Raw genomic sequence first — 18,921 nt, 5'->3', positions numbered from 1 at the left:
CCACAGAAACCGAGAAACCGCCTAAAAAAAAAAAAAAAAAAAAAAAAAAAAAAAAAAAAAAAACCTACAGCAAAATTTTTTTGAGGAGTTAAACATGGTTGGGCTCTATACCCCTTTGTAATACATGATTTGGATGGAGTTTGTCTTAAAAAGCAAAGGAAAGGTAATAGGAAACCACAGAGTCAAACGAGGAGGGAAACGTTTCCTTGGTTTTGATTTTTTAGACGATTTATGCATCCTAGATGAGAGTAAGAGCACAATTGATAAACTTTTAGAGGTTTTGCGAGTTCGAGGTGCTAGAATAGGTTTGAAAATTAATGTTAAAAAGACAAAGTCACTAAGGCTAGGAATAAGTGAAGATGAAAAGATGACGTTGGATAATGAAAAGATTGATCAGGTGGGCAGCTTCACTTACCTTGGTAGTATTGTTAGTAAAGATGGTGGGAGCAGTGAAGATGTTAAAAGTAGAATAGCCAAGGCTCAGAGTGTTTTCTCACAGTTAAAACAAGTTTGGAAGAATAGGAAGATAAGTCTGGGAACCAAGATTAGAATATTAGAAGCTAGAGTGATGACATTGGTTAAATATGGCTCTGAAGCATGGGTGCTCCGAAAAGCGAATGAAGTTTTGCTAGATGTTTCCAGAGAAATAGAGGATTGTTCTGGGTCCCCAACTGATTGACCGTATTTCAAATAATAGGCTATACGAAAAATGTGGTTCAATACCGCTCTCTAGGGCTATAATGAAAGAAAGGTTGAGGTGGCTAGGGCACGTTGTGCGGATGAAGGATGACAGATTTCAGAAAATTGTTCTTTTCCGCCAACTATCTAGGGCTAAACGGAAAGCAGGTTGTCCTCGTTTGGGGTGGGACGACGTAATAAAGAAAGATTTAAAGGTAATGGGAATTTCGTGGGCGGGTGTAAAAAGGGAGGCTTTAAATAGATTGGGATGGAGGAGGAACGTGCGTAGCCGTGTTGGCCTCTGGCGGCTTGGTGCTGCGGTGAGTTGTTAGTAGTAGTAGTAGTATTAGAGGAAAAACTATACAAAGAACTAAAAAATAAGAAATCAGAAGTAGTCGATTTAATTTTCATTTAATGAAATTGTAATTAACTAATTCATTAATAATTCAATATTTATTCATTAAATAAGTAAATTTGTAATAAGAAATAAAAGAATAAGAATAGTTCTAATTCCATACTGTTAATGTAAACTACTACACAGTGAAATTTCCATGAACTTAATGTGTTCGATATCTAACCGTTCAACCGCTTTCTAACCCTGACCGGGAGAAACAGTTTCGTGTGACCTTAATCATAGTCAAAACTCTGAGAGAGCGGAATCCTAAGGCGTATAGTTTGCACCGAATATGATTTTTGCTGTACGTTCCTCTACAGTTTCGATGTAACTACTGAGATATTCTGTATTGTGCACTTAAAGGCCAGCAAAACAAAATTATTTTTCTACACTTGTTATTTTTCTACTTTATTTTACTTATTTTGCTTTGTTATTTTTCTAAACTTGTACAATATTATGTTTATATTGCTGCTAATAGCCTTAGAGGTATTATTTTAAATATTTAAAAGATATTGAATTTTCCAGCTTACTTTTACCTGCCACAAGTAAGGTATAACAAAAACCTCAAAAAAATTATATTGCTATCCTTCATTCTTTTATATTACGGCTCTTTCTTCCTCCCCCCCCCCTCTCTCTCTCTCTCTCTCTCTCTCTCTTTCTTTCTTTCTTTCTTTCTTCATCTTTTCTTATCTCTGTAAAATACAATTCCCAAGGAACATTTGAATTTTTGAAAAAATTGGTCAAGTTGACGTCAATAGAAGAATCTATTTCTGTAGTCTGTAACATCTATTCTGTAAAATCCGAAAATTTATTGCTTTTTGCTATAAGTATGTTTTTTATACTAAGTTTTTTTATAAGTATGTTTTTTTAATATATATATATGTCGGATTTATTTTTAAGATCTGTCCCAGGGTTCCTACAAAAAATTGCAATTTTCTTTTTACCATAACATTCTAATATTGGTCCAATTGACGCAAGTAAAAGAACGTCAATTCTCAAAAATTGGTTGAAAAAATTATTATTTTTTTTAAACTTCTTCAATCTTTATAAAAGAGACATAGATTTCTTTATTTCCGTCAATTAACAAAAGAATAAAAAGTTAATTAAACAAAAGTTAGCCACTACTAGAAGAATAAATGGATCAATTAATCAATTAAGTGACATGACGAATAACTTAAAAATGAAGACAATGAAGAGAAGAAGAAAACAAAAATGAACTAAACCACTATCTTTGCAAGGAACCCGCTCTCATCCTACCTCTTGACCAGGAAAATTTTTTGGAATTTTCTTTAATATTTAAAAAATTTTTTAAATATTTTAAATAACTGATTCAGGGTCTCTAATGCTCTACTTTTCTTTTTAATATACCTGTTTTGTGTCTGATTATCGAGTATGACTAATGTTTTTTCGTTTGTAATTTTTTTTTTTAATATGCCCATGGCCTCTTGCCCATGGTTTAGAAGATTTCAGCCGCTGAGTGATACAGAATAGGCTAAAGCCTAATCTATATATTTTGGTATTTTAATTTAATGTTTTAATTTTTGATTTCATATTTTTATATGAATTTTTTAACATAGGCTTCTTGCCCATGGTTTAGAAGATTTCAGCCCCTGGGTAATCCAGAATAAGCTAAAGCCTGCTCGTCGAGCACTTGCTGAACTGATCTCTCGATATGTTCTTCCTGTTCATTCACCTGGTGAAATTGAGAGCAGAATTAGAAAATATGCCAGGCCTGGTGCACGGCCAAATCCTGTGAAGGTGAATAACTTATCTTTTCTTTTTCTACTTTCTTCTTTTTTTTACTCCTCGTCCTTGGATGAGTGACTTGTTTTCGATTTCGTCGTTTTTTAATATTATATAAGCTTTTGTAGATAACAATTGAGATCACACTGGCTATACATGATATTCGACAAGAACGAAAGAGAAAAATTCTAGAAACCATGTGTTTTTTTTATGATATGAACCATGCTGATGATTTTTTTGAGTTTGATGAAGAAATTATGATGATGCTGAAACCGTGGTGATTTTTCAGTTTTTTTTTCTTCTTTTTTTGTGTGTGTGTGGGTTTTTTTCAGTCAACCCTGGCTCCGTAGAATTTACTTTTATTTATTTCTTTTTTACTTCCTTCTTTTTTGAGCGCTATGAACGGCTTAGTTAAAGTCTTTGCCGAAATATTTTCTTTGACTTTTCGTTTTTTGTTTTTCCACTGACTGAAATCTTTTTTCTTTTTTTTCTTCTTTTCTGTCTGGTGTGCAGGTGGCTGTGGATTGGAGTCTGACTAATAGCAGGATTCTCTTATCGAGGTAATTCCGATGTTCGGAATTAACATTTTTAGAGAACTTACGGTAAAAAGAGGGATGTCGAAGTGAATGAAAACTATTTATGGTTGTTGTTTTTTTTTTTTTTTTTGTAATTTTGGTTCCACCATGGAAGAGGTTCCTTATGACAGAAGGGTACCTTGTAAAACTGCTAGGAAGGTGTTGGTTATTGGTAATTGGCTTTAGAATCAAACAGTTCGTGGTAACGAACTGTAAATAAGGAGCGACGCGGCTCAATAGTAACCGAAACTCTAAAAAACGGAATTTTGATTGCAATAGATACATCAAAAGAATCCTATTCTTATGCTGATTTCAGATATATAATTTTCATCAAGTTTAGTCGTACCCATGAAAAGTTACGAGCCTGAGAATATTTGCCTTATTTTCGAAAAGAGGGGAAACACCCCCTAAAAGTCATAGAACCTTAATAAAAATTACATCTTCAGATTCAGCGTAGCAGAAAACTTTAACTGTATTTGGTTTCAAGTTCCTATCTGCAAAAATGTGGAATTGTGTGTTGTTTGCCAGAAGATGGATATCGGATGTGCGTTTATTTTATATATTTTTTTTTCTTCCCAAGGGTGATTATATCGACCCAGTGATCCTAGAATATTTCGAGAGGGCTTATTCGAACGAAAATGAAAAGTTTTTGTGTCCTTTTTAAGTGACCTAAAAATTGGAGGGCAACTAGGCCCCTTCTCATGGTAATTTTTTCCCAAAGTCACCCGATCAGAATTTTGAGATAGCCATTTTGTTCAGCATCTTCAAAAAGTTAATAACTTATTGTTTTTAACATCTTCATAAAGTTAATGTCTTTGAAGATGACTTAATCCCCCACAGTCCCTGAAGGAAGGGTTGCAAGTTGGGAACTTTGCCCATTGTTTACATATAGTATTGGTTATTATTTAAAAAATGGTCAGAAATTAAATAAAAAAAAACAGGGTTTTTTTCAACTGAAAGTAAGGAGCAACCTTAAAACTTAGAACGAACAGAAAATATCACCTATATGAGGGGGTTTGCCTCTTTTCAATAGCTTACTCTTACGCTTAATTTTTTTTAGAAAGGAGGTTTCAGTATCTAGTGTATTTTGTAATTTACGAAAATAGTATTATAATACAATGCATTTTTGACAAATTTATTATCTTGGCTCGGGCATCCCAAATCATAGAGCATTTCTGGAATAAACAAGTCTTGAGTAATTGTGATCTGAAGTTAAGGGTTTGTATCGCAACTTGTGGGAAATATTTCATTAGGATGAATCATTTCGAATAAGGATGAATCACGTACGAGATACCCAGTGCAGTTATCAAATTATGATGAAAATTTAGAAAATTTTAGAAAATTTTAGAAAATTTAAGAAAATTTTAGAAAATTTAAGAAGAAAAATAAGACAAGTGATATAACACATTGTGCAATTTGTGACAAATGGTATCGATTGGTGGGTGAATTGTACAGATTGATGGCGTTTGCAAAATTGCCGTTGTTTGTTCTAAAACTTCTACTATTGTTTATGTCTGTGTGTAAAAATTTGCTTTCAGGATGGTTTTCCTTTAATACTTTAAAGATAAGAAGTTGAGATAGGTCATTGAAATTTACTTTTTTCTTAAAATTTCGAAGGAATATTTTTTGAAAAAGGGCTGTTCACCCTGGGTTAACCCTATTATTATCCGCCTTTGGTAAGATCTGAAACTTTATTCAAGTAACCCCTTATCTGCTTGATTGACACAAATGGTTTATTAAAAACATATGTAAAACATAATATATTTTCTATGTTGTGTTAAGAATGCAATATTAACTTCTTAGATAGATCCACAGTGTAAAGTTTCACTTTGTGCGAAAGGCCTTTGGGTTTCAGACGTAAATCTACCTCGCACTTTTCACACTCAAAGGTTGTGTACGATCTGTTTTGTAAACCTGCTTCTCAGATCTCCCCGACCAGTAACTTTATTTGATCAGACTGATATGCGTGGCCAGACTCTAGTATGGCTGTGGATCGGACCTGGATTTTCTAATACATCTGCTGAAGGTCTCCCACGTTTACTCTGAGACATTACATGAGTAGACACATACAGTCCTGCAGCAACATCAGACCAAAAGGCTTTCACTATCGTTGGTTTATCTTTGGTTGAAGCTAAGACCCTGATGTCTGAATGTAAAAGCAGTTACAGATGGCCGAAACAATGAGCCATCAAAGGTTTCTCATGTACCGCTTCTGTGTCCGAAGTTGGGTTTGACACATATCTACTAGCATGTCTGCCGAGACAGCTCCTTCCATAAGGTGATTGCATTCGTATATAATTGCTTCTCTCGGATCTTCAGCCTAAGATTCGTCTTTGTCACTCCAGCGTCTGTAGGTGCTATCTGGTATATTTCCTGCTGATTTTTAGGATAGGTTCACTCTATTTTATTTAAGCGAGTTCTATTATCAGTTAACCTTCTTTTTTATTTCTTTAATCTACCATTTGGAAGGATAGAGCACCCCACCATTCGTGCCTTGTTCTTTGTTCCAACAGATGGAAAACTTTTCAGTCTGAGCAACCTCATTAGCCTCAGACATGAAAAATAGATATTATAATTCATCTCTTAATGCTAGGACCTTACAAGATGCGAAACTACATTACCTCTTCGGTCTACCTCTTTGTTGTTGTGTTAAAGAATGTCGTTTCCTTGACAAACTTCAAGATCGTGTACGAAGCCCGAGATACCAGCTCTAGTAAACACGTTTATTCCCCATTTGGTTTATTCCTTTGGCAAATACTGCTGTAAGGTACTCCTCCCCTGGAAAGGAATCATTGGCTCATCTACTAAATGCTACTTATCGGGAGTGACTTTAAGAAATTTTGAGCGAACATGCCCATAACTGGCTGTATTTTATACAGCTCATTTTTGCGGCTGTACTGTGCAAGTTATTTGAATTGCTTGTTGTAAATAGGCTTACTGCTACATGTAACACGCCGGATAACCAAATTTGGTTTCAAAAAGAATATGAGTAGAAAACACGCGCATTATATGATTGATAATTTGTTGTTTGACGCCGATGATTCAAATGAGACACTGTATTTTGCCGGTCACGATGTCAACCGCGCGTTCGACTCCGGTGTGCACTCTCAGATATTGTTGCCTGCTCGGAAGCGTGGCGTGGATAAGTATTCTACGCGAACCGAGGAATATGTATAGTAAATTAAAAGTGCGTGTAAATGTACCGTGTGTTAATGCTTTAGCCCTATCTTCTAGTCTTATACCCGTAGAGACGGGAATACGCCAAGGGGCACTTACTTTGCCATCGCTATTCAATAATAGTATTATTTCATCGCAAGAACCGGTTCAGTCTACATGTATCTTTAGAGGTCTCAATGTTTCGCTGATTGATTATGCCGACGACATTTTGAACGCGAGTAGAACACTTATAGGCATCGAAGAGACTTTCCGTGTTTTGGGTAAGGATTACGGTAACATAGGTCTTTCTTTTAATCCCCAGAAGAGTGAAATTCTCGTATATAATAGCCACGTTAAAGATAGTGTACCAGTTGATGTTATTTTTGGAACTTATACGATTAAGTTTTCGTCTAACCTCGGCCTTCCAATATGTAGCAATCTTAAAAAAACTCGCGAGTGCCTTGTTTCGTTGTTCGCTGTAAAGACACGCAGAGCTTATGAAATTCTCGTTTCAATGAAATGCCACTTTAACCGTTTTCTACTCGCAAGGGTGTATAACGCTTTTGTTTTGCCCTATGTGCTAGCCCTATCTCCGTTTTGAAAATTATTTACTTCGTCTGATCGCCAAAGTATTCGGTCTACTTTCTACAGATATGGCAAGTATCTGCTTCGTCTTCCAATTTGTATGAGGAATTCGAAAATATCTCCGAAGTATGGTATAGCCAACCCGCTTATAGCTGTACTGAATCGCCGTTCTCGATTTGCAAAGGCATTTGAACCAAGTCGCTCTACGGTATACGTAGAGTGACGTAGAGTTATACGTTTTTCTGTAGTTGCGTTTTCTTTGAATATTTTGTTGTTATTTTCTTTTTTTTCTTTGGACTCCATTTAAACATTTTGTATGTTTAATAATGATTATTAAAATAATAATAATAATAATAACAGCTCATCAAATCCTTGCTCCCCAAGTTTCTTGGTTTTTACATTGTCACTGAAACGTAGAAATCTTTTAATTCTGTCGAGCCTATTTTCAGCAGGGCCCAGAGATCTAGTCCGAAAAGTAGGGGTAACTCATAAGAGCGGGAACTGGCACTAGTGTCGACAAAAAAATATCAACGCCATCTAGTGTTTGGTGATGCCTGGCATGTTTTTTTAGTGTAATAATAAGAATAATTGATTTATATAGTGTAAGTGTTAAAAACAGGGTAGTAATAAGTGTCTGATCTCAGTTCCTGACAGAAAAATGATTACAGAGCTTGAAAAAATGCCCAGTGTTGCCAAACGCTAGATGACTTTGATAGTTTTTTCGTCGACACTAGCGCCAGTTCCCGCTCTTATAAGTTACCCATACTCTTTGATCTGATCAACATGTCGTACGAACCTTAAATGAAGCCGCTTGATTCTTTAATTGTTCTGTTTTAGTTTTTCCGAATGTTCGGTGCAGCACCACCCATTTCTGAAGAGCCTCGTGCTTTCTTTCCCAGTGAAGTGAAGATACTTGCTGAAACCCCGGCTGAAAAGATACCCAAAGTTTGGAGGAAGGGTATTCTAGACGATCCTATGAAGGTAACGTCTTTTTATTCGTTTCCTTCGCGGTTAGCTAAAGAATAACAGAAAACTATCATAAGGTGAAAATTGCAGTTATGTAACTATATTGCAACAACCCCAATGACTAAGTATCTACACAAATCTAATTGGTTAGGGCTGTCCATTTCTCATAACCTGTATTTTTGAATTTATATATTACCGTATTTATATATTTTTAAGTTTTGTGGTATATTTTACTAATTTTTAATCTCATATTGTGATATTCTTTGTGTCTTTTTATTTTTTTTTAAATTCCTATAACTGTTGTATTACACATAGTCTTAAAGCAACTGGATTATGAACTTCTTATGAACTTCAATATGAACTTCAGAATTTGTATTACACATAGTTTGAAATCTCTTTCTAGAAGAATTTTTTTACGGTGTTATTTTTCTTTTTATTTTTTAATTTTTTTTAATTTTTTTTTTTAGGACAGAGGTATTATTAAGTAACATTGAAACTAAATAAAATAGGCTATTGCAAGGGCTTCATTAACTAGTATTAAGAAAATTACCGAAAAATGTATCTTATGCTGGCTGTATTAAGTAGTACTGAAAACAAATGAATAAAATTAATGTCTTAAATAAATAATACTGGCATTTGTTTTTCCGGTATCATCTACAATCCCAATATTAATTGAAGGATTCCTCATAGAAATCGAAAATTTTAGTTTATCTAGACTGAAGCCAACTGGAAAAGCGTTTAGATTGTCAAATTGTGAAAATTTCAATACTGTCACTTCATGCTGTTATTACAATCATTGGTCCTATGGTGGCACAGTGGTTTTAAACTTAGCTTAGTAATACAGGACCCAGAGATTAAATATTGCTTTAGCAACACACTGCAGGGCCGACACAGGGACCTTAGTAGTCAAGAAGCGTCGTTAATCCGATTTCTTACTACTACTAATACAATCATTGATCGTATTTATCCTGGCTCTTCCGACACTGATTCCTCCCAGATTCGAATGACCTGTTTTTTGCAGTGGCGCGTAGAAAAGGTCTGCCGCCAACTGAAATGAAGGCTGTAGACAATGTTCTGTCAAGGAAGAGTGATGAGGATTGTTTGAGTCGTTTTAGGGATCCATGATTAAAGCTTTTAAATTTTGCGCTGGCTCTTGGAATTTTGGTCGAGAATGTCCCTCTCAACCCTGATTTTTCTTCTGACTGTGTAAGAATCTGGATCGTGGGATTGTCAAGCGTGTCAATGACAATCAAATTTGGCAATCGACATCGGCACGGACTGGTATCCGGGATCATTGCTTTTCCTGAGGCGAAAATAATTTCAATGATTTAAATAACAGGAAAATTAGAACTTGGAATATTACAACATTAAAAAATCACTTTCGTATCGATATTTTGACTGATGAATGCAAACAATTTGAACTGGATTTATTAAGAATATCAGAAACTCATATTCCAGGGATAGGAAGCATGACATTAGGTGATATAGAATTTGTTTACTCAGACAGGAAGGATGGGGTACATAGACAGGGAGTAGGGCTCATGATGAATAAGGAAGCTGCCAGGTCTTGTTTAGGCTGGGAAGGTATTAATAATAGGATACTAATTGCTCATTTTATGACTAGAAAGTTGAGGGTATCATTTATAGTAGTATACGACCCTGTAGAACCGACTGACGGAGATACTAGGGACTCAGATGGATTTTACTTACAGTTACAGGAGCAAATAGACAAGGTCCCAGGTAGAAATATGATGTTCTTACTGGGAGATTTTAATGCCCAGTTTGGTAGAAATAGGGATCCCAGCCTAGGTAAATTTGGTGTAGGAAAGGAAAACAGTAATGGATACAGACTTTTGAAATTTTGTAGGTATAACAATCTAGTTATAACCAATACGGTGTTTGGTCAAAAGATGGCTCATAAGTTAACATGGTATTCACGTGATGGTGAGACAGAATACTTTATTGTTTATGTTATAGTAAACCGGAGACTGACATGATCACTACTATATACTAGGGTATATAGGAGTGCCGTTATTGATGTTAAAAGTAAAGATCACCATCTAGTAGTGTCAAGGGTTAATTTAAAACTGAAATATCGGAAGGGTAACTACCTCCCGGGTAGTTATGGTTATGGATTGTGTTTTTTAAATGAGATGTTTGTTTATTTATTTATTGTAACCCGTTTGTAAGAAAAAAAATATGATGTTGGTAGACTCCGGGATGAGAAATTGAGAGAAACTTCCCAGGAACAGTTGAATACTAAACTCGAGAGTTTAAAATTAGACAATGTTGAAGATGGTTGGAATAATTTTAGGAAAACAGTTTGTGAAGTTGCTGAAGGTGTCTTAGGGAAGAAAGCTAGAACTGCAGCTAAGAGTATTAGTGAAAAAGCTTTATGTTTAATAGAAAGGAGAAAGGACTTGTACAAGAATTATCTGAGTGATAAATCGTATGAAAACAAAAGAAATGTAAAGACAGTGGAGAAAGCATTAAAATATGAACTAAGGAGCTGTGAAGTGGAGGCCATGGATAAAATTGTCGAGGATCTGGAAGATGCAGCTAGACGGCATAATAGTAAAGTATTGTACTGGCACGTTAACAAATTGAGAGGGAGTAGTCAATTCGGACTTGTCCCAGTTAAAGATAGGAATGAGGTCGCAATTAGGGATAAGGAAAAAACTAAAGAGAGATGGGCCGAACATTTTGAGAACTTGCTAAACCGAGATTGAGTTGCAGGTAAATATATAGAGGAAAATGAAAAAGTTTGTGATACCTTGGATGTGAAGGAAAATTTGTTTTGTGAGGAAGAATTAGCAATAGTACCAAAAGGATTAAAGAATAATAAAGCTCCAGGTGCAGATAGTCTGGTAAATGAGTTTCTCAAATATGGTGGCTCTGAGGTCAGAAATAAGATATTGAAGATTATGAATATGATTTTTGAAAAAGGGAAGTACCTAACGATTTTAGGAAAAGCTTGATTAAGCCACTTTATCAGAAAGGTGATAAAAGTGAGTGTGGTAATTATCGAGGCATTAGTCTGGTCTCGGTGGGTAGTAAATTACTTAGTAATATAACACATTTTAGACTGTGAGATGCCGTAGAAAAAGTTTTAAGAGAAGAACAGTGCAGTCTTAGAAAAGGTAGAGAATGTGTCGACCAAATTTTCACTCTTAGGCTAAGAATTGAGAAGTGCCTGAGTTTTCAAACACCTTTGGTCGTCAGTTTTATAGATTATGAGCAAGCATTTGATTCTGTTGATAGAAGATTTTATCCTTTTATGGTATACCAGACAAATACATTAAAGTGATTAGTGTTATGTACGAGAATAACACTGCTGCGGTTAAGGTAGGAAATGAGGTTAGCAGCTGGTTTTATATTAAATCAGGAGTTAAGCAGGGCTGTGTTCTATCCCCCTTTATATGAATTATTTTGATGGACTTTGTTTTAAGGAGTACAGAAAAGGCAATGGGAGACCATGGAATCAAATGGGGAGGAAAAAGTCTCCTGGACTTGGATTATACTGATGATTAAAGCATCCTAGATGAAAGTGTGAACAAAATGAATGAAGTTTTAGAGGTTTTGCGCGTTCAGGGTGCTAGAATTGGTTCGAAAATTTACGTAAGGAAGACTAAGTCACTAAGGCTGGGAATAAGTGAAGATGAAAAGGTGACGTTGGGTAAAGAAAAGATTTATCAGGTGGGCAGCTTCACTTATCTTGGTAGTATTATTAGTAAAGATGGTGGGAGCAGTGAAGATGTTAACCATAGAATAGCCAAGGCTCAGGGTGTTTTTTCACAGGTAAAAAAAAGTTTGGAAGAATATAAGTCTGCAAAGCAAGATTAGAATATTAAAAGCTACAGTGATGACAGCGGCTAAATATGAATCTGAAGCTTGGACGCTCTGAAAAGCGCATGAAGATTTTTTAGAGGTTTTCCAGAGAAATGGCTTGAGGATTGTTCTGGGTTCCCGGCTGACTGACCGTATTTCAATCAATAAGCTATGCGAAAAAAGAGGCTCAATACCGCTCTCCAGGGCTATAATGGAAGAAAGGTTCAGGTGGTTAGGGCACGTTTTGCGGATGAAGGATGACAGATTGCCGAAGATTGTTCTTTTCGGCCTTCCATCTAGGGCTAAACGGAAAGCAGGTCGTCCCCGTATGGGGTGGGAGGACGTCATAAAGAAAGATTTAAAGGAAATGGGAACTTCGTGGGCGGGTGTAAAAAGGGAGGCTTTGAATAGATTGGGGTGGAGGAGGATCGTGCGTAGCTGTGTTGGCCTCGGGCGCCTTGGTGTTGCGGTGAGTTGTTAGTAGTAGTAGTAGTAGTGGTTTACCAGCATTAAATAAATAAAGCCAGAATCATAATTTATCATAATAAAAATATTTAGTAGATAACAGCAGTATCCCTATCCCCCTCAAATTTTGACTCTGTATATTAATTCATCTATAGTATCTATGAAAGTGTTTTTCTTCTAGGACAAAGGATATAGGAAATTCATAGCAAAACCGATAAATTTACCACCAAGCACCGAAGTCACCTGCTCTTGCCCAGTCAAGCATAACAGAATTTTTGTCAATCAGCTGAAAAAAGATGCAACCACCAACACTGATGATTTTGTCTACAGTAGTGACGAAAGTGAAGTATCTGTAAAAACTGGTTTCTCTGGTAAATTTGCCAAGTGGCTTACAACGTATAAAGATCAAAGAGGAGAACTCATGTATAATTCAAAGGGGGTATCTGATTGGTTAACACGATCGGCCAGCCCTAGTTCAATTAGTAGTAGTGATTGTTGCAGTATTGTCAGTAAAGGCGTTAGCTGTAACTTAAAAAGGGTGCCACAATTTATGACTTTGCTTCCAAAAAATTCTGGAGATGTTTCTAGTGATGACAGTTATGAAGAGAGACTTGATGAGAGGGAATGGCGTCGCAAAGTAATGTCTATAAACCCTAATGAGAGTCATATAAGTGTCTCATTACCTAATGTTTCTAGTAATGTTGCCGAGTGCTCCTCTATTTGCAATGAAACCTTAAAGGAAAATAACAAAACAGAAACCAGTGTTGTCAATAAAGACATTTGTGTATTGAACATGGTAAAGGAACCTAAAAAAGAAAGGAGGGGGAAGGTGATGCCTGTATATTCTGAAGAGAATCATGAAAACATCATTTTACCTAATGTATTTAGTAAAATAATCAAGAGCTCATATTGTAATGACACAATTTACAAAAAAGAGAGAAATGAAAGCACTGTTGCCGGTAAAAATATCAGTTCTTATTTAAAAAAGGCGCCAAGACAAACAACCCCACTTGGAAAAATTTCTGATTCTGCTTCCAGTGTTGGTGAGAGCTCTGACAAGAGAGAAAGAGGAAGAAAAGTAATACCTTTACACCCTGACGAGAGCCATACCAGTGTTTTGTCGAGCTACATTTCTGGTAATATTAGCGAGAAAAACACAGTTTTGGCTAAATCATTAAATAAAAAAAGAAAGAGTGAAATCAGTGACTCCGATGTAAATGTTGCTGTTAATACTGAAGTATATCCGCGTACATTCACATCAGCAATGGCTAACCCTGACTCCAACATTGCTATTGAGAAAGATGAACGCATTTCTTCTACTTCTTCTGTTTTTGCTTCTCCTGTGCAAAGAATAAGCAAAGTGGATGAAAATATATTGCCTTTGCATAAAGGCAGTTTTGTTATCCCGCCTATTCCTAATGTTGGACCAAACAAAAAAATTAGAATTGTTGAAGTTATTTCAGATTCGCCCTTAAGATCACCGATAACTATCAAAGAAGAAGCAGATAGTACAACTGATATTAAATTTAGTTCTTCCAGTTGCTTTAAGTCGACAAATGATCTTGTGCATACTAAGGAAAACGGACGGACATGCACTGGTGATAGCAGTGCTGAAAAAGGAGGAGCTAATATCCAAGGTTGCCAATCAACGTCAGTAGGAGGGACTGAAACCCGTCTATCCTTCAGCGGAGCGTTATCTAATGTGGGTAGTAGTAGTGGTGGTGGTGGTGGTGATGATGATGAAAAAGATAAAAGTTCACAAAGAAAATTGCCAGATGATGGAGAAGTGAGAGAAGCTGTAAGTTTTTTTATTTATAATTTTATCTATAATTTTTACGTTTACCTTCTTTTTTGCTTTTTTTTGTAGACTGCACACCAAATGCCCATTTTTACATCGTGCAGAAGGGCCTTTAAAAGTTCCTTAGAATTGTTCGTTGACCAATAACGAGTGTTCTGAGAGTTCATTCACGATAAAAACATTGCTTTTACGATTCCAGAAATTTTGAGGTGTTCTAATTTGTGTATCTGCTGCACAGTGTATAAATTATAGGCAGTATGATCGTTCCCTACGTCACCCATTATAAAAACCCGGACGGAGGTGCGAGTGCTCCAGAGAACGTAGAAACATAAGCGACATTAGATCTTTTCACGGGTAGACAAGTCAGATTTCTCTTGAACGCGAAACTTGGCTTCAACGTTGGAACACTAAATTCACAAAGAAACTAATCTTAAATTAATTTATTCCAATACATATTTGAAAATAAATAATTAGTAGTGCAATGTTATTATTAGATCTTTTTAGGATTTACAAGTAGGTTTCGAAGTCTCGAGTTGGTTTTAAAGGCATTTTGAGAAAGTTTCTGGCAAAATACGCGTCCCAGGGTAATTGGACCGCTAATGGCAGATCAAATGAGAGGAAAATTAGAACCCAAGTCTTAAAATTGGTCTCAATCAGGAACCCTTATCGCTATCTAAATTGACAAAGTGCAAAGATTTTCAAACAGAGATGTTTATTCTTTAAAATTCAGGAAAGGTCTGCCCATTTCATACGAAAACATTGATTGAAAACGAAACTAGCTCTTAGCTCGGCTCTCCGCCAAAACAGGTAATTAGCCTTTTTCAAGTCACACATGAACTACAATCAGAGAAAATAAATATCACGACGTGAAAAAAAATGATAAACCATCGCATCTATTCCACCTGTTATTAGAAGAAAAACAAAGATCCTCCATCAAATTTCAAATGACATTTCTATGGCCCAAAAAAAGAGCACAAACGAGGAAAAATTAAATGAAATTTAAAGGAAATTAAAAGAAAAATAAGATAAATGGAAATTAAAGGGAACATTTTTCCTTAACAATAAAAAAAAAGAAGAAAAAGTTATGATGCTCTATGGCACAATATTACTATTTAAAACCACAGACTATTGTGAAACCTTATAGATAATCTGTGCTAAAACTGTTAGGTTGCCCCTTTGTGGTAAACAATTTTGTGGCAAATTTCAAATACTCCCGATACTTCGTGGATCCCTCTCCACTATGAAATTTCGGCTATTTCCCTGTTGCAGTATTGATTAGAAGTTAAAACTAGAAATTCAATTTCCCTTTAATCTTTCCTTGCGACATCCTCCCACTCCATACGGGAGTAGCCTGCTTTTCGTTTGGCCGTAGATTCTCAAAAACCTCCGAAGCTTCTCAAAACCTCCTTGAACTACTGAATATTAAATACTTATTTTTTATAACATTTTACATTGACCATTTTTAAATAAAAATTAAAGTATGCTAGTTATTTACTTTTCCCTTATTATCTGTACTTACTATTTTATGTATAAATTATTATTTGCTTGTATTTAAACTTTTCTAGAAGTATCTTCACCATCCTGTCGTCGCCTTCGCTGTTTTTTTTTTTTTTCTATATTTGTATTTGTCTGCGCGGCTCTTCCTAATTGTTGTTATCCTTGTTATAGCAGAAAAATGTTCTTGTTTTTCCGTTTAAAGATGTTTTTGTAGAATGGCTATGCCAGTAATATCCTTAAATGAAACAAAGGGGGGGGGGTTAATTAATAATAAAAGATAAATAAAAAAAAACCCTGTTGGAATATCATATTATTGCTTGCGAAAAAAAAAAGACCCCTGTGACTGTCCAATAAAACTGACTCTTAACTTCTGCGTATCTTTTTTGGCGGTAACATCTTCTTGGCGTTTCTCTGTGGAAAACATCTGAATTTGCCATTGGAACCATGTTTCCGCTTATTGAAGTCTGTGTTGTATTATATAATTCTGAAACATTTTTGTCTTGTCATTAAAAAACATGAAAATTGCATTTTTGAAAATTAGAGTAACATTTAAATTCACAGGAAGACAAAGATGAGGATAAAGAAGGTGAAACACATGGAAGTAAAAAGAGGAAAAAGAAGAAATATTACCCGAAATTGCAAAAACCTGCGGATTCGGCTAGCGTCCTTTCGTCACTGAACGCCCGGCCAAATGATGAACAATTTGCTCGGCAATATATAGAACGCGTCAGAGCACAAGCACCAGAAGAGACTTGTGAGCGATTTATGGGGCTCATCCAAAATTTTGACATTGATCAAGGTGGTCTTGAACTTTATAGGCAAGTCAGGGCTATCCTGAAAGGACACGATGATCTCTCTAATGAGTTTATCTCTTTCCTGACACCGGAAGAAGCCCAGCAGTGTGGCAAATTATTTGAAAAGTCTTTGTTCGATAGGATGAGGGATTTTTTTGCTGTCTTAATGGTAATGTTGTCCTCTCTCTCTCTCTCTCTCTCTCTCTCTCTCTCTCTCTCTCTCTCTCTCTCTCTCTCTCTCTCTCTCTCTCTCTCTCTCTCTCTCTCTCTCTCTCTCTCTCTCTCTCTCTCTCTCTCTCTCTCTCTCTCTCTCTCTCTCTCTCTCTCTCTCTCTCTCTCTCTCTCTCTCTCTCTCTCTCTCTCTCTCTCTCTCTCTCTCTCTCTCTCTCTCTCTCTCTCTCTCTCTCTCTCTCTCTCTCTCTCTCTCTCTCTCTCTCTCTCTCTCTCTCTCTCTCTCTCTCTCTCTCTCTCTCTCTCTCTCTCTCTCTCTCTCTCTCTCTCTCTCTCTCTCTCTCTCTCTCTCTCTCTCTCTCTCTCTCTCTCTCTCTCTCTCTCTCTCTCTCTGTGTGTATGTTTTTAACTATTTACTATTTCTTTCACTTTGTCTTTATTTCTTTTTATCGCCAGCTTTTTCAAATTTTTGTACGCATCAGTTTGTATGCTATTTCGTCGTGTTCAAAACCAGAGTATGTATCTCACACTATTTCTAAAAATGAGATATTGCACTCTTAATATTTTTCCATGGGTTCTTTATATTTTAATTGTATCAGTCGGGGCATATTTGCTTGATGGGAGATAAGGAAGGTAAAAAATAATAGGGATAAAAAATGTGCCTTTTGCATAATCTGCACCGTTAGCTTAAAACTATAGATTATAGTTTTACGCGCAAAGCTGCAAATATAAACAAAGAAAAATATAAACATGAAATCGTAATACAAACATCTTAATATAAAAAATAATAATATACCCATAAAATTTGGTATCTGAGGCAAAAGAAATGTTGCCAGACAAAATATCAAACAATACGTGGTAACGAACTCTAAGTAAGGAGTAATTGCACCATCAAATTCAGCTTATCAGAGGACCCTACTGTTGAGGTTTCAAGCTCCCATCTGCAAAAATGGAATTTTGTATTTTTTTTTTTTTTTTTTTTTGCGAGAACAAAAGATCATGGATGCGTGTTTATTTGTTTTTTTTTCTGTGTTTATTTTCCAGGGGTAGTCGTACCGAACCAATGGTCCTAGAATATCAGGAGAGGGTTCATTCTAACCAAAATTGGAAGTTCTAGTGCCCTTTTTAAGTGACCAAAAAGAGGTAACCCCCTCCCCCTCCCAAACCCATATTTTCAACAAAGTCATCTGATCAAAATTTTGAGATGACCATTGTTTCAGCATAGTTGAGAATTCCAATAACTATACCTTTAGCGATAGCATGACCCCTCTCAGCCCCTGGTGTACAGTAAATTTTAAAATTCGCCCATAGCTTACGTGTAGTATATGTTAGTGGGAATTATACAGACATTTATTGCGGGGGGATATCCACAAGGTGAATTTTCCATGGAAAGGGAAGTTTCGGGGGGGGGGATGAACTTTCCAAGGAAAATTTCATATTTGGGAATTTGCCAGATTTCCTAATCAAAATTCAATTTTTATGCTTACTTTCTCTTTGCTGACTCAATTTTACATGTACCTATGTTACAGGGGAAATTTTCAGTGGGGCTGGACTCTGGATGTTTTTTTTTATTGGGGTAGATTTTGCGTAGGAGAAATTCTTTATTAGGCAATTTTCCTCAGGGGCAACGTTCCATGGGGGGGGGGAATCGAAGTATTTCAGAATCAGAAATTGAAGTAGTTTTCAAATGAAAGTATGCTAAGGAGAATTTTTCTGGGGAATTTTCAGCGAGGATGGAATTTTTCCGGGGGGAATTTTGTATGGGAGGAATTCTTCATTGAGGATTTTTGTGTGGGGGGGGGGGGAATTTTCCTTGGAGTGGGAGTCTGATTTCGCGGCATTATCTGTAAAATGATTAGAAATCAAATAAAAAAACAGTTTTTTCAATTGATAGTAAGGAGCAATATTAAAACTTAAAACGAACAGAAATTGTTCCGTATGTGAGGGTAGTTGCCCCCCTCTTAAATACTCGCTCTTTATGCTAAAGTTTGACTTTTTGTCCCAATTATTTAGGAACAACTCCTGAATCACAAGCTTCATTTAATTAGGACGAGTTAATTTTTTAAAAGCCTTAAAAAAACTTTAGCGTGAAGAGTGATGTATTGAGGAGGGGTCAACCCTCCTCATATACAGAATAATTCATCTTCTTTTTGACTTTTAATGTTGCTCCTTACTTTCAGTTGTAAAACTTGTTGTTTTTATTTAATTAAGATACACAAAACAAGGAGTTCTATGGAATAAGGAAGACAGTGATTAAAATAAAATCTAAGC

General features: G+C 35.9%; 1 protein-coding gene across 1 annotated transcript in view; it reads left to right on the top strand.

Annotated features, from left to right (window-relative positions):
* Positions 1 to 18,921, top strand: part of mute (gon-4 like protein muscle wasted) — an 80,790-nt gene that overhangs the window by 49,837 nt on the left and 12,032 nt on the right. The window contains exons 13-16 of the mRNA XM_089101501.1: positions 2,650 to 2,830; positions 7,969 to 8,112; positions 12,572 to 14,188; positions 16,247 to 16,648. Of these exons, the coding sequence (XP_088957627.1) occupies positions 2,650 to 2,830; positions 7,969 to 8,112; positions 12,572 to 14,188; positions 16,247 to 16,648 (2,344 nt within the window). The remainder of the gene's footprint in view (positions 1 to 2,649; positions 2,831 to 7,968; positions 8,113 to 12,571; positions 14,189 to 16,246; positions 16,649 to 18,921) is intronic.

Source organism: Artemia sp. Qi Xiang Cuo, chromosome 15, assembly GCF_049724085.1.
Source record: "Artemia sp. Qi Xiang Cuo chromosome 15, ASM4972408v1, whole genome shotgun sequence".
Classification (NCBI taxonomy): Eukaryota; Metazoa; Arthropoda; class Branchiopoda; order Anostraca; family Artemiidae; genus Artemia; species Artemia sp. Qi Xiang Cuo.
The sequence above is the reverse complement of the archived record's forward strand: the minus strand, read 5'-3'. Positions and strand labels throughout refer to the sequence as shown.